Below are 25290 nucleotides of genomic sequence, written 5' to 3'. Positions count from 1 at the left end.
ATTAACTCACACGGCTTGGGAGTCGAACGAAAATCCTCTCTTAGGTAGAATATATTGAGAACCTTGAATGACTGAGAGAGGAATATGGGAGTGAGAGAGCAAGAGAGGTGGAAGTAGTTTGAGAGGAGATCAAGAGAGGGAGAGACATGGTAGTAGGAAAACAAGGGAGGTGGAGGTGGTTGGAGAAGAGACCAAGAGAGGGAGAGTGGAACTAGAGATTGAGAGAGAGAGAGAGAGAGAGAGAGAGAGAGAGAGAGAGAGAGAGATACTAAGACCAAGAGTTTCGGAGGGAGAAGGAAGCATGTGAGTGGTAGTGGTGAGGGAGGTTGGTTGGTGAGGGGGTTCGCCTAGCGAGCGAGCGAGCGAGAGAGAGAGAGAGAGAGAGAGAGAGAGAGAGAGAGAGAGAGAGAGAGAGAGAGAGAGAGAGAGAGAGAGAGAGGGTGAGTGTACCTGGTGAGGATGGTGAGGGGCTACGTATGAACGAGCAAGGAGAGTGAGGGGGCCGATTGACGAGTGAGTAGAAGGAGTGAAGAATTCGCTTAGCCAAAGAAGGCAAGGGGATTGGGGTGCATCGTAGAGAAGGGTGTGGACTCCCTACTCAAGTGAGTTGGAGAGGGAGGTTATGTGGGGGTGGCTAGAGAGGGGGTGAACTGAGAGGAGTGGGGGGGGGGTGCAAGAAAGCCACACAATCAGAAGGCTCTGATTTGATTGTGCCTATGGCGAACAGAGGCGTGAGAATGAGGGAACTCTAGCTATGGTGGTGGAAGAAACCAAGAATAGGCAAAAAGCGGAGGTGAGTGGCTGCCTACGAAGAGAGGGTTTTGTCACTGAGACGAGAGGAGAGGGGGTGCATGCGAATGAACGACAAAGGGTGGCTGGACGAAAGAGTGGGGATGGGGTTGATTGCTGAACACAACAATGACCAGTGCCCCCTTCGAATGAAGGGAGAGGGGGAATTTATAGGGTATGAGGGCTGAGTGCGTAGGAGAAAACGTCAACATCACCCTAAGACACATTGGTGAGGAGCTCATCCACACCAACTAAAAGGGCTTAAGCCCAATACATGTGACGTTTGAGAAGGTTATTGTAATTGCTTGTCTTTCAACAATATATTCATGGTGTTAATTCTGTTGTTGTAAACTTCAACATAAGTTGTTCAACGATATATTCGTTGTGTTAATTGTGTTGCAAACTTCAACATAAGTAGTCCAAAAATTTGATAATGTCAAGATTAACCCCCTTTCATGTTGGAACAAAACCCTTTAATTCATCATGGCTTATAGTCCATTAAAATAATTTGCCATTATTCCCTTAATTCCCATCAATATCTTTATTATGTATCTATGTCACCCACTATGAGTTTTATCTTACTCTTAGTTCACTTGGTGACCTCTATTGTCATTTAAAAAATTTTTTAGAAGGTTTATCTTCACAAGTCTATTTCACTTTTGAATAGTGCTGTTACATTAAAAAGCACACCTCTTTTTGGAAATATGCCGAGAGAGAGAGAGAGAGAGAGAGAGAGAGAGAGAGAGAGAGAGAGAGAGAGAGAGAGAGAGAGAGAGAGAGAGAGAGAGAGAGAGAGAGAGAGAGAATTTTGGTAAAGTTCTCATGCAGAGAAATTATATTTTTAATGACACACCTATATTCACATGCATACATAATTTGTGACGTGGAGGGATGCCTTGCAATTTGTATGAGAGTGTAGGTGCATTACAAGTGTTAAACTTGACTTGAGATGTTGGTTTTCACATCAAAACAAGTTAAGCAACACCTTATACTTGTCTTGTTTCCACCTTGGAAGCTTGTAGAAAGTGTCTTTGTCCATGTGAAATGTCTCTTGGAACTCTTTGCTCGAAAGATAACTCTACATCAACAAAAGAACCACCATAAGTTTCAGAACATTCTTAATGATCTTGAAAAGACTTTTCATAGTGAATATTTAAAGTTTCTCATAACCTTGGTAATTGTGAATAATGGGTTGTTCAATTGCTCTTGGAGGAGGAACAAGCATAAGGCACATTCCTCCTTAATTGTCCTAAGGTGTAGTTCTATTATTAGAAGGTAACTAGGATGGTTTTTTAATCATAGGATATTAAATCTAGACACCCATTTAATGGCTTAGATGGGTGTACCAAGCATAAGGCACATGGTTAGATTTATAGCTTTATGGGAGTGGTGTTTAGAGGAAGTGTTGTTTAGCTTTATAGTTTTATAGGAGTGGTGTTTAGAGGAAGAGGAAGAGGAAGGGATGCCATAGGAAACTAAAATTTAGAGGAAGAGGAAGTGATGCCATAGGAAACTAAAATTTGTGTGTATAAGCAAAACCATTATATGTGGTACAATGCTTTAAATCATATTGCAACAAAAACATAGAACCTTATTTTTGAAGGGTCTAAGTTGCATTAGAAATTTGCGCTAGATAGCTAGCACAAAAAGCTTTGACGCATGCATACTTATTCACTAAAGTTGTGTAGCTTGATGGTAAAAATGTTTGTTTCTTGAGTCTCAATGTATAGAAACGAGATCAATTGTTGGTGGTGTAGAGCATCATTTTTCTTAGAAATGAGGGACACCCCACACATAGTTGCACAAACTTTGGCTTTTCCTATGAGCCAAGTTAGCTTATCCAAAACCTTTTAATGCAACTTGGCCATGATATTTTAATTGTGTAGCCTAGGTGTTGCCCACATGGCGTCTTTGAGGGGTCTTCTCAAAAGTGGCACAATAGATCTTTGTTTAGAAAACTTGGCTACTACTAATAGATTCTAGATATAATAAAGATGCAATAAATGCATGTAGCCAAGTTAACTTGGCCTCATCAAAAACCTCATCACTCAAACATGCATATGGCATTGATATGGGAATAGAAAAGAAGCTAGTGATTCGTCCTCGTCCTATGTGATATACATCTGTGAGAGAGTCGCACATACACATGCACACATACATACATATATACACTCACTCACACACACGCTTACAGATGCATAGATGCATACATACGCACACTTGTCTACGCACATACATATGTATGCAGATATGCATAGAAGCAAAAACTTTATGCAGTCACCTACTTGTATAAGTAATGTGGCTCTCTATTCAGAAAATCAAAATTCTCAATGCCATCATCGGGCAGTAGCTCAGTTGTTAAGGTGTTTCGATGTCAAACCCCAGGTTATGGGTTCTAACCCTGCTGGCTACCCCCCTTATTTGTGGGATATCCCATGGGTACTAAGCCCGTCTCTTCTCTAACGCCAAACTTTTAAAAAAAAAATAAAAAAATAAAAAAATTCTCAATGCGTAGGCGGCGGCAGTAGCTACCTCTCTCTTGGAGCTGTCGATTACCAGCACGGGATCAGACGAGGACACCTTCAAGCGCTCGTATGGGTAAGTCTGATCTACCACTTTATTCGCCATATCCACAAAAGCTTGATCAGAGCTTGTAGGAGTCTCTTGCAGGTCTTCAATGGTCCTGTTTACTGTGCCATAGCCACAGGCTTCAAGCTCCCTGCTTGCTTTCTCTTCATGCATGGACTTCATCCCTGTTCCAAACGACCAGCACAGTGTTGAAATCTCTTCCTTGTTCAGAACAGGCATGGCAGATGACGGCTTGAAAGACTGTGGTTTCAAAATTGCCTAGCTTTGTCTTGTGAACTTAAAACATTAGGTTTAACGAGATGTCAATCTTCCCTGTAGTTTGCCATCATTAAAGCTTGATTATCATGAAAGCCTGAAGGATAAGTATAAAAAAGAGGCGATTTTTTCATGAGATCTTCAAGGATTGGGGCTGACGACTGCCAGAATTTCATGAAGTTATCATGAGACCTTGACAGATTAGGGTTAGGGTAGTTACACGATATGGCACTCTTCAGCACGAACCCTATCCTTTGTCGCCCATAAAGGATGCTCGGGCAATCTCTGGTCACGGGTGGGGAGTCTTCTGTAACCGTCATGAGAGCTTGGAGGCTTCATGCTGGAATTATAAGCTTTTTAGTGAATTTTAACGAGGGTTTCAAGTGAGAAATCGTCACCCTTCGCGCAGGACCCATCGGTTAAGACAATGTCAATCCTTGGTAAACTTATTGGAAGCCGAAAGAGTTCGGGTAAAACCGTATTAATCTTCTTAAGTAGTGCCTCTAGTCTAAAAGTTATGCTAATTTGTGTACTTACCATGTGAGAAGCTTAAAGAATTAGAGTAAACACATGCTAATCTTCAGGATCACAGCCTTGAAAAAAAAGCTAAACTTTGTGTACGTATCACAAAAGCTCGAATGAGTAGGGACCAGGTTAGAAAATGCTAATATTTATGCTGGATCTGCTTACCTGGCCATGCAAAGGCGAATCTATCATGGTAGGACTCAAAGACAGATGCCAATGTGGCTATGGCAGGCGACACAGCTGATCTTGGAGTTCTTGAAGAATAAGGAGTTGCGGGAGGTGAATCTTTTTTTGGCTCTGTTGTCTTTGTTGTCTTCAAAGAGAGTGTGGACAGCTTCACAATAGGAGTATTTGGGGGTGCTTCTCTACCATTTTGAAGCGCGAACATGGCAGACAATGCTGATACAGCTGCCGATTTGCCAGGCGAGCGACCGTATCCTGTTTTGCTTTTTGGTTGGCGGATTCTGTCCATTGAATGCTCAGGTTTGAATGTCAAATTTTTATTGAGTTTTGCCTTGTCTGCTACCAGCTGAAAGCCTTTTCCATCTGATGTAGGTGAACGCCTTCTGGACCTGGTCACCTGCTGGTGTAACACACGGGAAGAATCAAGCCTCAAAGTCTCAGAAAACACTACAATTATCCAACCACTACAATGTTTTTTTGTCTCACTTCTGTGATTTGTATTGATTCTCCTTTCAGTGCCAAAACCTTCCTTTCAAAAGGATTGAGACGATGCTGCAACAGTAAAACGAGTTGATTAGAAAGACCTAATCCGCATGCTTAGCTGGGTTTAAAGTGTCAAAACCTTCCTTTCAATAGGATCTAGATGATGCTGTGACGGTAACATGGTTAATCAGAAAGGTGTAATTTGCGTGTAACTGGTGGTACTGGGTTAAAAGTTTTTAACTTGCCTACTAGGTTAGTGTGTAACCCAGTAACTGGTGGTACTGGGTTAAAAGTTTTTAACTTGCCCACTAGGTTAGCGTGTAAGACAAACTTAAGCTCCTACTAAAAATGTTGCTTAGAGTGTCAGTTGGCAAAGTATTATTAGCGATGTGATAACAAAGGAGTGCTAGATAATTGCATGGGTGATGAGATTGTATTCGATTCTCCAAAGTACTTTCTGTGCATCGGAGCTGAATGAAATAAAAGTCCATTCTGACTCATCACCACCTATAAGGCCCCCTCTATGAGGAACAAGCAGCCCGTATGCCTAGCATCCGGTATAAACATTGGATGGTGATCTATGGAGGCTAGATTATTTGTAGACGGCTTAGGAAGGTTTGCCAAATAGGCTACGTGCTTGTTTGGATTGTTATCTCCAGATTTGATTGTACGTTCGATTTGGTGGAATTTACCCTAGGAAACCTTGTCCTTGGGTTGCGGGGACCAAATGGGCACTGCTCAGATGGTTTCAGATGGGCCTTGAAGCTGTCTTGCATACACCACACATTGTATCCTCTTACAGGAAGTATTGTTCCCATGCTTGGTTGAGCAAACGTCCCTTATGATTTATCTTTTGCTTCTAATGCCGACAAGATAAATGGCCCTATGGCTATAGGGTGCACCATTGCTTGTGTCTTATCTTTTCATATTTATATTGTTGTCTTCTACTAGATAATCAGTAAATAAATGAAGTTATGAGGGCAGTAGAAAATTTTAGAGGCTTAGAGGGCTTACCTGGACCTTTGTAGAATCCCAACTGAATAGTGATGTAAAAAGCAAGGGTTCACATCCTTCAATTATCTTATAAATAGGAGTCTCGAAAGAGACACCCTCATATTTAACCGCCTGTTCTAGGTATTTCTGTTCAAGATGAATCAATACCTTGCATAAATACATAAATAACTTACTATGTCATCGTAAGAGTATCCATGGGTCCAAAGGACACAGATTTACCTGGCCAAATTCAAGTGCCTTTAGTTTGTGTTGAGAACTGGTATCTTGACCCACCCAAACAAAGATGTTGGTGTAGCAGTCCAGTACCATGATCTCATCACTGAGTAAATCTTCTTGTGTGAAATTGAACACTTCTGTAACCTGCGAAATACTAGATTTTGTATAACAAGTTTCTTCTAATGGACAAATATTGCTGCTACACCTATGTCATATGATTGTGCCTCTCTTGAATTACCTTCACTTGGTCTGTGCTTGTGTATGAAGGATCCCCCAATCAAGGCCACATGCACAAGATGAAAGGTTATAAATTAGGTAACACATTCATAAAAGCGACGGAGGCAATCAAAATGTTAAGAAATTGGTTTAAAAGCCACACATTTGAAAAAGGAAGCAAAGCATGAAAGCTACCCTGGTTACAGAACAATCCCTTCCCATGGGATGGGCAAGATTGCCCTTCCATCTCTGATGAGTTGCCATGATGGGCTGTGCTGGCAGGCGGCGGCAATGACCACTGTTTTGTGAACAGCCTTAGCATAAAATGGAAAGAAAAATGGTGGGCTGGTTTGGAACATGATTGGTAGAATTATCTTTTGGATTGGCTCTCCATAAAAACTTATGTACACCTACCTATATATGCATGCTTGTAATGTATGCATTTCCAATACAGGCATGCACATGTACAATTTTCTATGTAAGTAACTCTTTAAGTAATGAGTAGAGTATTGAGCATGTTTTGAAAATTTGAAGGATTCTTACCTTTCACCAAAGGGCAGGAGAATAAACGAGGGTCCTTAGCAGTGTCTTTGGGTTCGTGATGGCTGGGGTAAATCTGCCTACCCCCTAATGTATCCCAGAATATTTGCACTTCTGATCCCTCTTTCAAGCTGCTCAGGGTCGCATCAGGCTGAAAAATGGCACCGGTTTGATTTAGATCTCTTGGTAAAGGCTTTTCCATGCAAGCTGTATTGACATAAGAAGAACATGAACTTTAGTAGAGCTTGCCCGTGTGCTAGACAAGAACCACTGCAATGGAGGCTTTATGCAAAGATGATGCAGTGGTGCAGATATAGCAAAAGTAAATGAGTGAATGATCAAGAAAAGGCTGTGCCAAAGTCCTATATATTTCCTGCTCAGGTGTGATAGGTCTAGACCAGCCATGCCAGCACTTGGATCAACGTTTTCTGTCATCATACTAGCAAGCTATTTTGCCATTTAATGCTGTTGTTTTGTCCTTGCTTCCTTAGTCACTAAAAATCCATGTATAAAACTCCATTCTTTTGGGGCCAATTTTATAAAAAGGGTTCTTTTTGGAATGGTACCTTTAGATGGTATACCATGTTTTTGGTTGCTTCTTGCTCCTCCAATGTGCTAAATTTTCCATACCATGTGAAAAAGCTGTCTCCCGTTTGTAAGAAAAAACAACTTGACGAGTTTAAAGATGTTGCAACCTGCAGATGATAGTGGCCATTAGTTACATGTATGGAAAATTTAAAAGAGTACCTAACTTGCCACCTCCAAACACCACATCGAACATGCTCCACAATTTTTTGTCATTGATCTTCTTAAAAAGTTTTCAGTTGTTTATGAGCATTAGGACTGGTTAATATATATATTTAGTGTGTCATTTACTCGACTTGTATTTATTAAAGCTAATACTTTGCACGCACAGGATAGTGGGTAGGTTTTTTTCCCTCCCAGGGAAAGATCCTTCAATTAGTAAGAAGAAAACGTTTGTTCAAGCATGGACTGCAACCCTAGGAGAGAGGGAGTGTATTAAAAACATCACAATTTTTTTTTTGGTTTGGGGGGGGGGTCCCCTTCATGGCTGTCACATGCATGCCTTGAGCAGGATGCACGCGGACATAGCCCCTACAGCTGCAGCTGCCTTTTGGGCAGGGTTTGGGGATGAGTATGGCCAGCATTGGCAGCCTTTTGGCTGCCCAAATATGTAGAGACCAGGTGCCCATGGACCAGCCTGGTGTGGACAGTGTTTTGCACTTTTATTCCAGCTGTGGAGCTGTCCAACTAGGTGACCAGCATAGGTAGGACGAGTATGGCCAGCCTTTCGGCCACCCAAATGTGTACGAACCAAGTGCCCATGGACCAGCCGGTGTGGACAGTCTTTTTTGAGCTGTGGAACTGTCCAATTGGACGACCACCATAAGTACAGCGGACCAGCTCTGAAAATGCCATAAGCATGGACCAGCCGGTGTGGACCAGCCTGGTGTGGACAGTGTTTTGCACTTTTATTCCAGCTGTGGAGCTGTCCAACTAGGTGACCAGCATAGGTAGGACGAGTATGGCCAGCCTTTCGGCCACCCAAATGTGTACGAACCAAGTGCCCATGGACCAGCCGGTGTGGACAGTCTTTTTTGAGCTGTGGAACTGTCCAATTGGACGACCACCATAAGTACAGCGGACCAGCTCTGAAAATGCCATAAGCATGGACCAGCCGGTGTGGACAGTCTTTTTTGAGCTGTGGAACTGTCCAATTGGACGACCACCATAAGTACAGCGGACCAGCTCTGAAAATGCCATAAGCATGGAGATTTGGCATTTGCCAAGCCAGAGTTACGGGCACCAAACAAGGCATCTGATTAGCGTTTTGCAAAGGTTATGCACAGGCAGATCTGTGTTTGGATCTGTGACATCATTGTATGTATTCATGTTTTGGCAATATAATGTAAGATTAGGTTTATCTGGTCTTCTCTGTTGCGTACTTGCAGTTTATCATTGTTGTGATTAGCATTAACCAGTCCTTAATCATGGTAGCTTCTGCAGCCTTGTTACAATGGCTGGCTGCTCTGTGGGGGGGGGGGGGTGTGCGAAGAGCCATGCTGGGGGGCTCACAGTGCCACTGTTGGATCAGAGTTCAGCGCAGCAAGACTCACCCGCAAGGATGCCTCACACCCGTAAAGGGTGTTGGAGGGATGAAGGGGAAGGGCCCCTATTACATTATATGTATATTCAATTTGAACCCCCAAATTGACTATGTGGGATATATCAACCAGCAGCGACACATTGCTTCCAACACCCCCCTCAACGTGGAGAGGATGCACCAAATCAACAGCAATGCCCATCGTCACCAACAGCCCATCTTTCCACCTGGCATACCAACAGCAACTCCGTCCACCAGCCATGGCACCACCTCAGTCCGCCTGGCATACCAACAGCAGCCCTGTCTGCCAACCAGTGGCTAGCCTTGCTTGCTTGCACGACCTACAGCACCTACGCGCCAAGCACTGCCAACACCACGCAAGGAGAAGAAGCCCACGCGGCTCTGATACCTTGCTGGATCAGAGTTCAGCGCAGCAACACACCCGCAAGGATGCCTCAGACATGGTGTAAGGACCCTCCTGATCCCTGGAGTCCACACCTGTAAAGGGTGTTGGAGGCATGAAGGGGAAGGGCCCCCTATTACATTATATATATATATTCAATTTCAACCCCCGAAGTCACTATGTGGGACACGTTGCTTCCAACAGCCACTTGTTGATGCTGGAGCCCCCTTGGGAGAGGGGGGGCCAGAGCTCCAAGTGTGAAAGAAGGCAGATCGGTGCTGCTATGTGTGCTCCAAATGGCCTGTCAGATGCTCCAAGTATGCACAAAGGATGTGGATCAGGTCTGCCCAAATCCAGTGGATAGGAGAACCCTCAATGACCTCATTGCACCGCGCCTACTAGATGTGCCAGGCTGCAATGCTGCTAATGAGCTCCCATCTCATATCAACACGGGTTTGTGAGGTCCACAGAGTCACCAAGGATGAGCATTGAGGACAGCTATTAGGTAGATGATTGGCCCTCAACATTTTCCTTGTAGAGGAGTGTAGGGCCCACCTCTATAGTCCGTGCAATAGTCCAACCGATGGGTGCTAGAATCCAAGGTGAATAGGTGCAATACCCACCACCAAACCTGCGAGGCCTTTGGGAAAACCCCAAAGGCAAATGTCACTGTGTTTCTTGCACATTGGCCGTAGGCAGCCAGGAGGCTGGTGATCACAAGTCACTTGCCCAGGATAAGTGTTTTAAAGGAAGAGGGTAACCTTCCTCCGGCGGAAGCTGTCCTAGAGCCGCCTCTAGAAGTCGGCAAGGAAGGGGATGGAAATCTCATCAGCTCGGCAATAGCCGGGGCGGCAGTTGTCAGAACCAAAGGTAAGATCCTCTGGATTGCATCAGGCCCAAGGGCATAGCTGGCTGCAAGGAATATGAGTATGGGTGTCGAGGGGGTAAGTTGGCGGATAAGATTGTTCCATACCCAGTGCCTGAGCTGCTCCTCCTTGCTAGAGGGAGAGGGCAGGTCGAAGAATGTCACAGGCTCTGAAGAGGTTGGTTGCAAATTTGTCCTTGAAGGAGGTGTCCAATTTACGAAGCTGGCTCTTTGAGAAGATCCAATGGGTGCCAGGGGACCAAGGGCCGAACAGGTGGGGGTATAGGCTAAAATGCAAGTTAAGAGGAAGTCTTTCCATGGCCCTCCCTTCGGTTGGAAGCCATGGACAATAAGCTTGCCCATCAAAGGTTTGCCCTGTGCCACAAGGTCTGATTCCCAAGCCCCTTTTGTAGAGAGGTTGGTTTATGACCCTCCAAGCTACCTTGGGCTGGGATGTCTTGCCGTCACCTCTTGCCCACAAGAAGTTGCGGATAAGTCGCTGAACCTGGCCGATGCATGACCGTGAAAAGGCCCAACAAGAGGTAATGTACCACATAATGGCCGAATTAACTTGGTTGGTCTCACTGCCATTTTGCCCTCCATGGAAAGCCACAAAAGTACTATAAAGCAGCTCTTAGAATTCAGGAGAAGAAAGAGTTCAGGAACTCGGTTGGGAGGTGCAACTCCACCATCATGTCTTGGCCATGAAGGTGGCTTACTTTGTAGTGAAAATGATGAGGGCGTGTTAAAGCGAAGAGTTCTTTTGTTGCTTGCTTCCAAAAAGAGGCCCTTTCTTGATACCGATACTCCATGCGTAGGGTCTTAGGGCCTCTAATGAAGTGTAGTCTACCACCATTCGTTGCCAATCCAAGCATCGGCGTGGGTCTGCCGCTCCCAGAAGTGTTGTAGTTAAGGAGAATCGTCTTGATTGTGTGCTGCAGTTAGCACTAATTAATGTGCACAAACTCAATACATACAATAGAGAGAAGGGAAGAGATTAACCGAATCTACCGCATATTTATTGCATGAATATTGACAATGATTGTTCAGATTTGGACTCTTGAATGCTGTGCGTTAACCACTGATGCATGCTATTGACTGTACTCTGTTGCTCTACTGGTCTAAAGCTGTACAGGGTTGAAATGTGCTGTGATATGGTTGCCAATTGTTGATCTAGACTCTGCTCTGTTGCCTAAGGACTTGGCATTGTAGATCTGTGATTGAATTCTGTTATTTGACCCAAACCTTGGTATTTATAGGCAAAACTCTTGTCCAACTAACTCCATTCAGCTAGGCTTTCGCAAGCTCAAAAAAAGTCATTTAACACATTCTTTATTGGGTCAAAAAGATGCCCAACCCTTGGCCCCTTGGTGAGGCTGGTTCACACATGCTTAGAAAGCCCAAAATTATTGATCCAAAACTACCCTAAACTACAGGATTATGTTCACATGTTACCAAATTAATTGCTGCATATGACATCTCCTCTTGATTTAATTTGCAGCACTCTGGAACATAATTCACCTTGGCTCCGCAGCTACCTGGATCATCCACTCCTTGCTTGTGTCCTTTCCATCTTATGTTGGGTTTCAAAGTGGTTTTGCATGATGGCAAAGGAGACAATATCCCAATCATCACAAAACTTGCGGAGACCTGGTCACTGTGGCATGTGGCTTAAACTCCAGAAATCTGGCAGTCCAAATTGAAAAAACAGAAGAAACATCTTCAACTCTGCTTTCAGCTATGGATCTTGCGCTTCTAACTCCATTGGAATTGCTGACATGTGAAACATCTCATCTGTCAATGGACTGTTGACATCTATGTCATATGGGGAGTGGTGTGTGAACACTAGGACTCCGGGCCACTTTTTACTCTCCTTGAGAGAGGTTTTTTCACCTGAGATCTTGTACATGTGAACCGGCCCTTATTTAACTGATGGGGTTCACATATTATTGTACTTTTGCACATAATCCATATCATTGCTTTGTGTGCCTCTCCTTGTACTCTCAGGATTCTGCTGCTTTGATTGTGTGTGTGGGGATTTTTGTTTGCTTGGTTGCAGCATCTCTCCAACATTTGGTATCAGAGCATAAGGCTTTGTGATTTTGGGGACTCACACTGAAGTAGCAACTTATGTGGAGCAGCCCGTTTTTTTACTTGGTGGCAGTTTGCAGCTTCAACCACCTTCTCTTCCTACCTTGGTCTCTTCAGAAGACCCCTTGGGGTGCCTAAAGGTCATATAGGCCTCCATTTGCAAGGAGGCAAAGCTCTATTGGAGCTAGGAGAACTAGGAAAAATAGCCGCCACTCTACAGGTCAGCCCCGCCATCTTCCATAGCCCGCTCTAGGAAGTCACATACGCACGCAAACTAGTCGCCAGTCCAATTAACCATCCCCCTTTTCATTTTTTTTGATTTAGGGATTTCCGCCTCCGCCGCCTCCGCCGACCAGAGACGGCTCAACCCAATTCAACCACCTGCCGCTTGCCTACAATGGTGGCACCACCATTGCAGCTCCCATTTTTCAGAAAAGTTTTTTTTTTTTTTTTTCACCATTGTGTTCCTCATCATCTTTCGTGTCTCGGAAGCCAAGAATTCCCAAATTCCGACACCATTCGATTCCTCAAAACACACCTACAAAAACAGAGCTGAAATCGACCTCATAGGTTCGGGTGGGACTCTTTGGGGAGCTTATTGGTGGTACCACTGTACCAACATCGAAATACGTCACCTGAGCTTGCAGAAATTTCAAAAAGTAAATCCTCTAACCCTACTCCTTTCAATACATTGCGATCAGTATTTGGGGATTTTGTATCCCTTGCATTCAGTTGGGTACCACTTGCAAACAATATGGTTGGCAATGATGTGTTTGGGATGCTTGCTACTGAAGACAAGCTTGACGGGACTAACTACCCGTTGTGGGCCTAAATGAAGAGGCATCTAGTGGTGGCCAAAGGGCTTTGGGGAATCATTATAGGAGAAGAAGTACGCCCGGTGTCTGCAGTGCAGCAGCCAGCTCATGCTACTACTACAGGAGGTGTTCTAGTTACTTCAGTCATACAAGCACCTGCACCTCCTACTGCAGGTTAGAGACGATGGGATTCTAGAGATGCACAGGTACATGCCCTCATTGCTCTCTCAGTGAAGAGGAGTATCATACCGCACATCCGTTCATGTGTTATTGCTAAGTTAGTGTGGGATGCCCTTGCAGCACTATATCAAGTGCGCAATGAGGCTCGTGTGGCCTACGTGAAAAAGCAGCTGGACCTTCTGCATATGGATGAGTATCTCACGAAGGTGAAAGACCTTTGAGAACAGCTTGCAAACATTGATGAGCTTATTCCGGACAATTCTCTTGTCACTACCACCCTCAATGCATTGCCTAACACCTATTAGGGCTTTGCTACTACACTTTGGTTGCTTGTGAAAGACAATGCAAATACCTTTTCTTTTGATGAGCTAGTGTCTTTGCTGTTGCAAGAGGAGCAATTCCGGATGAATAGGTCGGGAATGAGAGTTGGTGATCAGGCTTTTGCCACCCAAGGCAAAGGTAAAGGCAAGGCATCCAGTGCCAGTGGGCTGCAAGGCTAAAGGTGGAACATCTGTCTCTTCTGGCAAGGATGTAGACAAGGGTGATAGTTTGAAGCTCAAGAAGGGAAAATGCAATTACTGTCGGAAGCCAGGAAGAGGCTTGCAAAAGAGAAGGAGAAGAAATACTTTGGCATGTCTGTGGCCGAGTGGCTGATGCATCAGCACCAACAACTGCTGACAAAAAGGATTTAGCTAGTTATGTTGAAGATGAATGAGCATCAGGGTTGTCTGTGGGACGCATACCGCACCATAGGTGTAAAATCCGGTACGAAACGAGACAAGCGCATGGTACAAGGTCCGGGACGTTTTTTTTTTCATCATAGTTTCATTGCCACAAAACGATCCGTTTCGTACTTTGCCAGTACGGCACGGTCAAATATACCCTTTTTTTTTTTTGCTTGTGTTTTTTTTTTTGGCCTTTTTTGTTTGCATTGCCGACTGCCCTAGCCTCCCTCGATCAACCTGCCATTCTCCGTCGGATGGTGTGTCCCGGCTGCCCTGTCCCCACCCACCCTTTGCTCTGCCATTCTCTGTTGGATGGTGTGTCCCGGCTGCCATGCCCCCACCCACCCTTTGCTCAAGCCCCCAAGGCAGCCCACTTGGGTCCCATCTCTCTCTCTCTCAAGCTCTACTACCTAGGCTCTCGCTCTCTCTCTCTCTCTCTCTCCCCCCCCCCTCTCAAGCTCTCTATATCTACTACACAGGCTCTCTCTCTCCCTTTCTATTACTATTGCAAGCTGCGGGCCATGGCTCTTATGTATAGCATGCCGCACGCATATGTTCACCATTCATGTCTCTTTGTACTAAAGTTTTAACTTGTTTCTAGAGTCTACTTTATGACAACTTCTCTAGACTTTCCATCTCTAAATGTGTACAAATATCTATTTTTCAAGTGTTTTTTAAAGTGGACCGTACCTCAATCGAACTTATTTTTCAAAATTTAAAAGCTCCGTACTGGTACAGTTCTTTTCGTGCTTGACAACTATGATGAGCATTCCAGGTACAATGCAACTATGATCCCTCTTTGCATGATGTATTCATGGTAGCTACAGATGTTGATGTATGGTACTTTGATAGTGATGCTACTAAGCACATCACATCACATCATCAACTCTTCTCTTCCTTGGAGGATGCTCCTAAGGGGGGCACATTTACATCTGCAAACAACTCTAGTTATGTTGTCAAAGGAGTTGGAAAGATTGTGCTCATTGCTTTGAATGGTGGGACGATCACTCTCTCATGTATTGTATGTACCAGATATCAAGAAGAATCTCTTGTCAATTTCGGCCGTTGTTGGGTCTGGCCTAGTGGTCCGTTTTAATAGATGCACTGTACATGATTGCAATGATGGGGATATTATAATTGCATCCGGTACTTTATGTCATGGTTGTTAGAATTTATGCATCTTAGTGTATTTGGGGTTGTACCTATTTTACTTGTTTTTAGGGCATTTATTGTATTTGTAGCAGTCGGCCAACTCACTCATGCACTATATAAGGAGTTCCCCCATTATTCACTATTTCATCCACTTCCCTTGCACAAGTTCAACATCTCTTGCTGACCTATTGCCATTGTAAAGCTTCAAGATAATATAAAAGGTGATCTTGTCCACCACAAGCTCTCTCTACTCTCTCTCGTCTTGTTTATGCTTCCGCCTGTCCATTCTCCAACATGGTATCACTCGCTTAGGTTTAGGCTTCTCCATCTTCTTCTATCCGCCTTCTCATCTGCACCTTGCGTTTTCTGCCCTAGCTTCTCCTGGCTGCAGATCAGTCCCGAATAGTGGCTACGTTTTCATACACTGCTGCGTTTTCTGGCCCAGCCAGCCCTTCCCTTGCTGCTGGCCAGTTTGGTGGCTGCGTTTTCTCCTACAGAGGCAAGCCAGCTAGGTACTTGGCTGGGTTTTCTTCTACAGAGGCAAGCGTTGGAGTTTTGGCTGCAAATTCCACCTTGGCATCCGTTGTTGGTGAGTTTCTTGCATGTGGAGTTGCCAGACAAGTGGCTGTACAACTCCTTCTTCCGCCACAAGTCTCTACCCTTCTGGTAGGAGGTTTCCGGTGGTTTCTTGGACCGTATTGCTACTGTGCAGCCTCCTCCTCTCTCAGGTTTGAGAGGGGACTGATTGGTTCTGGAGCCTCGCTCCGTTGGAAAGCACTTTTTGAGAGAAGTGTTTGAGAGTTGAGATCTGTGTTTCTTGTTGTTGTGGATATGGCTCCCCCTTGTACGAACAAGGATGACAAGTTGATAGGACCTAACTATGTCCATTGGAAGCTTCATATGCGGATCTGGTTCATCCACAAGGGTTTGTGGGATATTGTTCAGGGCACTGAGAGGAAGCCCGGCGTCCTCAAAACTCTAGGAGGTGGACTAAGGATCAGGAGGATGAATTTGCTGCGGAATTACAAGATTGAGAGAATCGGGACTCGAAGGCGCATTCTGTGCTTGTGCGGACCATCATAGAGGTGGTCTCACCGGCAGTGCAAACTCTCACCAGTGCTCATCAGGTATGGTCTAAATTAGAGGATCTCTTTGCTTGAGATTCGTCGACAAGAGCAATTACCTTACAAGGGTAGCTCTATGGTTTGTTATTTCCTGAAGGCAGTTCCATGGAGTCGTTTCTCATGAAGACCAAGGTTATCCATGACCAATTACTGGCTATGGGTGCTGCTTTGTCCTCTTCTTAGCTGGTTGCACTTATCCTCACTAAGTTTTCCCCGGACTATGATGTGATTTCTCGATCTTTGCGGTGCCAGGTCACTTCTACTCAGTTGGATTTTGATGATCTTAGCTCTCTACTTTTGGAGGAGTCGTCCGTTCTCGTCTCATAGGGTAAGTTGAAGGTGTCAGCCAACAATTCTGACCAGGCACTTTCCTCAGTTCTGAAGAAAGGTCGGAGTCGCTGCTTCTCCTGCGGGAAAAGAGGACATCTGTCCAAGGATTACTTGTCCAAAAAGAAGGACAAGACCAAGGGCAAGGCTTCATCTAAGAGAAAAGGCAAAGACACAACATAGGATAGTAATACAGATTCTAGTACCACTTCTAGGGCTCCCAGGGTGCTTCCAGCTCAGGAGAATCTAGATGGTATACTTCTCTAGTACATATGTAGTTTTCTCCCATTGCTTCTAGCCAGAGGAGGCTTGTGGGCGGGAGAGGGGTTGATTACAGCTCCACTTACTGGTGCATGGGGACCGTGATTCGGAGTTCCAAGCATTAGATATCTAGTAGGACATGGTTATCTTTTGTGTAGCAGAGATTATGAACTGGATATGTTCCAAGTTCATTGTTCGAGGCTTTTGGGACGTGATGTGTTCCGTCCACCATTGGGAATTATGGGCGCGGTGTGTCCAACAACTCATTATCTATTCTTGGAGTTCGCCACACACTTGTGTGGGAATTCGTGACCAAGCAAAGTTCCTTGCTGTTCGTGTTGGCATTTTGATTTGAGGAAACACGTTGGTGGGTGCTCTCTCTGAGGTGATTCCAATATTCACGATGCTGGAGGGTCCATGGTTGCATCTTCATCGACTTATCTTCTTCCAACTCTTGCACACTATGAGCTGCGGAGGGGGTGTTAGAATTTATGCATCTTAGTGTATTTGGGGTTGTACCTATTTTACCTATTTTTAGGACATTTATTGTATTTCTCCTATTTATTTGTCTTGTGAGCTCACTCATGCACTATATAAGGAGTTTCCCCATTATTCACTATTTCATCCACTTCCCTTGCACAAGTTCAACATCTCTTGCTGGCCTATTGCCATTGTAAAGCTTCAAGCTAATATAAAAGGTGATCTTGTCCACAAGGTCTCTCTACTTTGTTTTGTTCGTGCATTCTCCAACAATGGTCTCTACAGACTTGATGCATATGAGAGAGTTGCATATGATGCACATGTAGTGTGACAGTTGTAGAGCTTTGGCATGCTCGGTTTGTCACCTGAACTTTGCCTTATCAAGCTTCGTGCGGTGCTACTTAGGTACAAGCATTTTGCTGATGTGTATAGGGCACGGTACATTGATGTTGAATGTCTCTTTCCGACAACTATGCATTAAACTCTTTGACATGTACTCCTCCCTTTTATTTGTACGTAATGTCTGAATCTTACATCCAGATACATTTTCAGCCATGAGCTGAAAGTGCTTAAAGCACATAAATACCTCTTGACTTCTGCTTCATAGCATAGAACTAGTTGAGTCTGGAAAGGTCATCAATGAATGTAACGAAGTAGAGATAACCTCCAATGGATGGTGTCCTCGGACCACATACATCACTATGTATGAGCTACAATTTCCAGGCAACCCTCGTTGAACCATCCTTGGGAAATGATGCCCGATCCATTTTGCCTGAAACGCAACCCTCACATACATGTTTGACAGGTGCATTAAGTGCTAGCAATGCGGAAACAATATCATGCCTTTGCAGTTGTAGTTTAGAGAGCAAAGAGTACCGGAGACCATATCATGCCTTTGGAGTTGTAGTTCAGAGAGCAAAGAGTACCGTCTCTGGCATCCTGCCTCACAATGGATTATGGTTAGCAGAGACGTGGTTTTTGTGGAGAATTCTTCTCAGCCCTTGCTTGAGTGCGAAAAACAGCCACATGTAGGCTCACAAGATCTCTTTGATACTCTTCTTCCTTTGTATGGTACATATTTACGTGGTGTTGGACATGGACGCTCAAATCAGCCCATACAAGCTGAAAATTAGGAGCCAGACATGCTTGATGTTGAGCCCATTGGTCAAGTAGATGTTGATGATGCAGTGTAGAGGAAAGGACAGCCATATCCGAGATTTCACTATCCCATCCTTACCCACAGGAGCCAGCCATACTTATCTTGCTTTCACCATCTCCTGACCCTCTCTACCATCCATTTTTTCCAGGGTTGAGATTCATCATGGATACATTGTAATACCTTTTTGGTCTCATACACCCTTTAGGTCTTTTGAAGACATTCTTTCTCTATACGGGTATGCATGGATACGAAATGTTCCAAAATCAAATTTGGCAGCCCCTTCTTTTCTCTTGTGAGGTGAATGCAATACATGATATGTTGATGGCCATGTTGCAATAGGGGAGCCCTTCATGCAAAGGAACTTGAGGTTTGTCAGCAAAAGGAGATTTATTTTGGGCAAGCAGACGAGGAAGCTTGAAGAGGCATACAAGGCAACTGGAGGCTTGGCTCTTTTGGTTGAGATGTGTTGGGCGGAGTGAGAATTTCTGCAGCAGTGTGCAGCAACTTTCTATCTACCTTTGTCACATGCGTGGAAGCTCTGTGTCTTCTTTCAGCCCTAAACACTTTTCCATAGGAACATGTAAATGCAAAACGCAAACAAGAGATGGAGAGAAGAGAGAGATAGCTGCAAGACCCTGCATGTTCCTTAATAGGAGTGTAAGAGGCAAGGAAAAAATGAAGATTGTGGGAGTGAGAGGCCTCCATTGTTAAGAAAACAAAAACCTGTTGGAGTTGTCAAAAGTTAATAGATGGCTAGCTATTTAGAGCAAATGTGGTGTGTATGAGTGTGCCAAGGATATATAAAATTAAGATCACAATGATCTATCATATTTGCTGCATGTCTATATCTGGTGCTTGCATTGAATTGTAGTTGGGGGCTTGATGTGTTTGGTGTCACTCACACACGTGGCAGCATTGATCCTAGCTCTAGTAGGTGGTAGTGGAGCTACAGAGTAGAAAGTTTCAGAGGCCCACCTCAAATTTTGTTGTGTATTACTTGATTGGAAGTTCATGGTAAGCTGATGTGAGAAATATGGGCCAACAAGTTGTAAGAAAAGGTGACTTAGAATTTGGGAGTCTGGACAGGGTATGATGCAGTCTTGTGAAGGTGGATGCTCATTTAATGGGCTGAAATGAAAAATAGCTCAATGTGAGAGAAGGGACATCCTGTAAAGATGGAGGACAGAGAGCTTTTCCAAGGCAAGTGGCAACCTTTCTTACAGAAAATAAGCTAAGGTTAGGGCAAAAAGGAGAAAGTGTTGGTTACAATAGAAACGCCTAGCTTGAAAGCCCTCCCGGGTTGATAATTTATTGACTTTACATTACACTTTAAGACATGAAAATCCCCAACCCTTGTCCTTAGAACCCTTTTTGACTAAACCTATGCCAAAGTAGTTGGAAATACACATTTTGGGTCCTTTTTCATTTAGACCATGAAAAGAGCTGTAAATTTTTTTGCGCGTTTCTGAATCTTATCACATGCCATGATTGAAGGAATTTGTCTCAATTTATTGGTCATGTTGAGGCTTAAGGATATGCTGTTGCCCCTAAGCTCAACTTCTGGCTGCCGCTCAAGTTAGTTGTGCAGCTATAGAAAGCAAGCATCCAGGTGTGGTTTATTGGCTTTACAGCAGGTTGTTCCTAGTAGAGAATCAGCCTATAGCTAGTTTATGTTACTTTTATCCTTATCCAGTTGCGTTTAGGCCCTCAGTAGAGACCTTTTTGTCAGGTAAAAAAACTGGGGGTGGGGGGGGGGGGTGGGGGGGGTGTTCCTGGTATTATCACCTCATTTACTCATCCTTAAGCCATTTTAAGCAGTCTGTGTGCTCTTCTTGCTTAATTTATTAATCCGACCTATAATTACTTACTCCAAGCTGGTGGTTGATTCAAGGATGTGGCTAGTGGTTAAAGGAAATGTTTTGTGCAAATGAGTTGCCGTTTGAGTTGAGGATGTTGAGCTATTGACAACATAGAAGATGGATAATGCCACGATTAGTGACTCCTCTTTTTTAGTCATTGTTTATTTTGTCCATCTTTTTAATGTACTTGAACCTGGTTTTTGTTATCTGTTGATCCTGTCTTCACCCTTGTCGATTTGGTATTGCTCTTCACCCCCGATCTGTATTGCATTTATTGACATTTTTGGCTCTCTCTCTCTCTCTCTCTCTCTCTCTCTCTAGCCTCTTTACTCTCCGACGCTTCTCCAGCTCTTGCAGAAATTGTGGGGGAGTATTCGAAGCTGGGACTCCCGAATGATCGTACCAGGGAATTCTATTGTCCCTGCAGCTATTTCTGCGAATTTTGCGGAGCCTGTCTCAGGGTTCAGGTCAGATTATGGGGAGTGAGTGATACATTCCTAGATTTTCATTTAGAAACTCTATGGGACCAATGATTCCCAGTCAGAATTCGTGGGCATATCAAATGTAACGGATCCTAATGTAGTCCAAAATATCGTCCATTCATACCCATATAATTTGCAGAATTCTTTGCAGGAATCATACAGTACATTAGGCACTAATTGAACCATGGACCTAAAAGAAAGTAAAGGTTTGTGTTTACCGCAGCCACTTGAACGGCATGCCATCTTAGAGGATCAGATTGATGTACTTGAAACAAGCTCACTCCATCTTTCTTTTCATTATCCTGTAAAATGCATCCAACTTCGATCAATGTGCATGGATTTTTTCCTAGTAATGCATGCATATTTGCCGATGAATTTCTGAAAGATAATCAGCTAACCTTAATTATAAAAAGCTTGTCGAAAAGTGAAAGAAACTGAGTTGGTTCCTTGCCTTCAAAGATTCGAACCTATCACCCCATCCGCAAGACAGATATTATCACCTTTGAAGCATATCTCTATATTGTGTCTATCTCATTACATAGATGAGCTGCCCTCAACAGCTCCCATACTTTCTTTTCAGTTATTTCTATTACTTCGTTCCTACATCCCTTGCAAAAGAGCACATTGGACTCATGTTCAGTACGGGAGAACATCTGTGGACTCCAGTAAAAAGCTTACATTTGTTAAGCTTTGATAGAGACGTAGGCAGAACTAAGGGCCTTTACATACCATCCCTGCTCATTGGACTCCATCGGATGGTGTGAATTTGGATGGGGAGATCTCTGTCCATGAGCGATGGACACGAAAGATCTCTATCCATGAGTGTTGGGGAGGTTGTCCCTTTTTCTCAGGCATCCATAAGTGTGTAAAGGCCCTAAGTCAATACATAAAGGAATATAGGCTTACCTCAACCACATTTCCTTGCAATGAGCTAGCAATGTCATCAGCGTGTTGTGCAGCTGTTGCCCTAGTTTTCTGGCAAAATCACACGGAAAGAATTAAAAGTACAAATTTCTGATGAGGAATTGCATCCAGACATGTCAAACTAAGGGTAAAAATGAAGTCCTACAGCAAAATTGCAGAAACTCAAACCATGTGAGCGTGCATTGAAGTAAACAAATGCTGTCGCAAACACATACATACCATGGTACTTTTGTGTCCCAACCAAGAGCACACAAGATGCTCCTCCTTTTGGTGTAGACATGTATGAAGCACCACATAGCAAGCGTTGTTGTGAAACATTCCATATTCACTCGATGGTAAACACTCTTTGGAGGTTCCATTCACACTCCAGACCTGCATTTTAAAAAAAAATTGAGAGGTGGGATTATGTCCAAGATAATGTCCCTACCTTTTTACTCTCTAGCACGGCTCCATCTAGACGAAGACAAAACCTGGAGTTTTCCAACGTTGCTAAAAAATTGTGACTTCTCCTGTGCAGGGGCTGCCTTCAACAGCCCTTCGACATTGAAACCTTTCTGCTTCAAGAGAACTGCAAGAAGTTCCAAGCATGGGTGATTGTGTGTTTTTATAGGATTCACCAGCTCAATACAAAAACTTGGATGTGTAGAAGAGTTTGCCACCAACCTGCAACCTGTCCCCTTCCACCTTCGGAGATTGGCATGATTGGCCATGTATTGAATTTTGATCGGAATTCCACAGGTTCAAAACCCTCAATGGCACATACTAACTTGGTTCCACGAGGGTTTTTATGCTTTGCACACAATTCCTGTCCGATAACAAGAGCATTTTTGAGAAGCTCTTATGAGAACACATAGCATATAGGATCTGGAACAGTGTTGAGTCCCTTACCTCTGCTATCAATATGGTAGCTTTTCGATCTTTGAGTGAGGTATTGTGACCCACCCATGCGAACATTTCTTTACCACAATCCAGTATATAGGACTTGTTTGCACCCAACATCTCTCTTTTAAGAGGTGAGGCCTGGAGTTTATCTAACTGACCTTCAAGTATGCTTCAGAAAGTGCACCCCAAGAACAAACTTGTCCATCTTAGTAAGTTGCAAAAACCATGAAGCTTACATCAAGCACTAACATTTGGCAGTGTCGAGTATAATTTGCATGAAAACTGAAAGCCAGTTAAATCTTTTGAGAATAATCTAGAGTTAGGTTTGGCTTCAATTAACCAGAGATGTAAAACAAGTAAGGCCCATTAACTGGCATTGTCAAAGAAAATACTCACAAAAAAAGGGTGCCTGCAGTTTCTATGATTTCGTCGTAATCTTCATCGTCCATCTTTCTCATGAGAGGAGCAAATCCACCAAAAAGGCCCCAGAATTCTCCACTATCAGCATCAGCCACAAATTTGCCATCCTCTGTATCAAATGCATGATGGAAGGATGGCTTGAGAAATAGTGTTCTTCTGAAATATCTACAAATTTTGTGCTAGCTGTGTGTGTGTGTTATACCGATTATTGCAATGTGACACTTCTCTTCATGGAGATTCTCCTTTAAATACTGAACAACATCCAAGGCTTTTGCTCGTTCATAGATATCCGTATTGGCACCATTAAATTGGAAGATCTTAGACTCGGTGTTGAGTACAAACACATAGTCATGGCTCAATGAAGACCTGGTAAATGGTACCTGTGTAGCACAATTGTAAGTTCATTGAATCATATCCTAGCATGCACTTTTTGAGAAGACCTGCCCATACCTCTTTCATGCAGACAACATGCCTTCCTTTACATAAGAAAATGCGCGGCTGACGTTGCACACCTTCAACAGCAGCATTTAAGGTGGCACCTTGTTCAAATGGAATGAAGCAAGGCTTGAAGTAGGAGAGGAACTTATCTGATTCATAGCCTTCTACCTCTCTAGTTATTACTGCACGACCACCAAGAGATGCATTCAGCTCTACAGCCTTGATGGCTGCGGCGGCTGCGTCATTCTAATACAATGAATGATATGGAAAGACAGACATCCAATTAGAATGTGGTTGAACGTCCTCAATAGGCATAGGTTGCTAGACAAAAGCCTCATTACATGAATACACTTGAAAGAAGAAAAAATAACCAACACTTACTTGGCTTGTGCACCTCCCAAGCCAATAGTGAATGTCATGGTGGAAGACTCCATTTTTGAGTGCACGTGTCTGCGGAAAAATGTATTCGTGAAATTGGTGAAACCTACATGATGTAAAGGCTAATCATTGCACATTAATTACCATCCATTTATTAGTAGGGACCATGCAGCCAAGCTCAAACCTCTGTAGCCTAGAAATACTCACATACAAAGATGATGATCAAAGGAGTCACCTGTAAGATAATGTAAGATTGTCCAGAACAAAATCTGCCATGTTGGGACTTCCATAAAGCCAAGGGAAGAGCATTTTCTATTTTCCATATTTCTAGTCCACTAGGAAATGTCAATGAAAAAAATCTCTTTCAAGAGCTGCCCTTTACATCCTAATCATACTCTCTGTCATCTCAATAGAAGAAGACACAAACCAAGCAGAGATTGGAGAGGCATAACAAATCAATCATAGCAAAAAATGAGGTAATTAGGGGTGTGAATCTGTTTTTTTTCCCACCCAGAGATTTGCCTACGAGATGCTTTGTTAAGGCGTTTAAATCTCTAGGCAGGTGCTCGAGTTCAAACCCTGCTGGCTGCGGTCTAAAAATACATTACACTCAGAAAAAACAGGAGGATATGTGGCCACTTAAGTGGAACAAGCAAAATTTATATAAGTAGCTCAGCTAAAAAAAGGTAATCAGGAGTGTTCTATTTAGTGAAGACCCACTTGATAGGATACGCTTTGTGCCCGACTCCTTGTTGAAATGCTGGATCCACATCTTTCATAGAGACAGCCATAACTGTGTACTAGGGGTAGCTTAGTCTATAATCAGGCGATTTGGGTGGGCAATGCAATTTAAGTGAAGGCAAACAAGGCCCAAGAAGAGCCTGATATGAGTTGATTAACTGCAACAAGCCAGATTACTAGCTCTACACTACTTACACTACTGTTGGGCTGCTGGATGTTCATATATAAGGGTAGTATGCTGCATTTTCCTGTAAGAATAGTGTGTGTGTGAGAGAGAGAGAGAGAGCGCTTCTTCTTTGCTTTTTGTTGGATCGTGGGCTGTTGTTACTGTAAAGAGCACATGCAAATGGAGAGGGAAAGACGAGCAGTTAATTCTCTGTCATTTCCCTCCCCCCTCCTGTCTGTTTTTTTGCAGCTTTTGCCGTGGTTTGCAATACAGTATTAAGCCAACCGCAAGGCAAAAGCAAGCCGTGTGTTTCAGCTCCACTTCCCGAAGAAAGAAAGAAACCGAACTAGTGCAACCTCTCAAAACCCCTCCCTTGTTATTTCTACAATGTCCCCAACCTCCCAAACCCTCCATAAAATCTTCTTCCCAGTGTAGTGTAGTGGATAGGGCTTCAAATTTCCCAAGCGAGTGGGTCTGATTTTG

General features: G+C 43.7%; 1 protein-coding gene and 1 long non-coding RNA gene across 3 annotated transcripts; one reads left to right on the top strand and one right to left on the bottom strand.

Moving 5' to 3' along the window:
- Positions 1 to 1596: 1596 nt before the first annotated feature.
- On the bottom strand, positions 1597 to 25286 carry LOC147615657 (villin-5-like). Its single transcript, XM_086778201.1, has 22 exons — positions 24633 to 25286; positions 24136 to 24235; positions 23904 to 23972; positions 23535 to 23768; positions 23287 to 23464; positions 23061 to 23193; positions 22671 to 22833; positions 22446 to 22587; positions 22253 to 22350; positions 22002 to 22154; positions 21765 to 21833; positions 21257 to 21325; positions 21077 to 21160; positions 7377 to 7505; positions 6814 to 6961; positions 6293 to 6303; positions 6058 to 6198; positions 5839 to 5964; positions 4828 to 4893; positions 4324 to 4738; positions 3322 to 3542; positions 1597 to 1867 (listed from the first exon to the last, which is right to left on the bottom strand). Exons 1-22 carry the CDS (start codon positions 24689 to 24691, stop codon positions 1754 to 1756), a joined length of 2922 nt encoding a protein of 973 aa, XP_086634327.1. The 5' UTR covers positions 24692 to 25286; the 3' UTR covers positions 1597 to 1753.
- LOC147615658 (uncharacterized) lies at positions 3287 to 5910 on the top strand. 2 transcript variants are annotated; one of them, XR_015262616.1, is made up of 4 exons: positions 3287 to 3387; positions 4390 to 4581; positions 4714 to 5076; positions 5137 to 5910. It is a non-coding gene; the product is annotated as an uncharacterized LOC147615658 (long non-coding RNA). The 2 variants fall into 2 exon arrangements; XR_015262617.1 differs by having other exon boundaries at positions 4338 to 4581.
- Positions 25287 to 25290: the final 4 nt, after the last annotated feature.

This window comes from Cibotium barometz, chromosome 39, assembly GCF_041138505.1.
Source record: "Cibotium barometz isolate CiBa-2024 chromosome 39, ASM4113850v1, whole genome shotgun sequence".
NCBI classification, from domain to species: domain Eukaryota; kingdom Viridiplantae; phylum Streptophyta; class Polypodiopsida; order Cyatheales; family Cibotiaceae; genus Cibotium; species Cibotium barometz.
The sequence above is the reverse complement of the archived record's forward strand: the minus strand, read 5'-3'. Positions and strand labels throughout refer to the sequence as shown.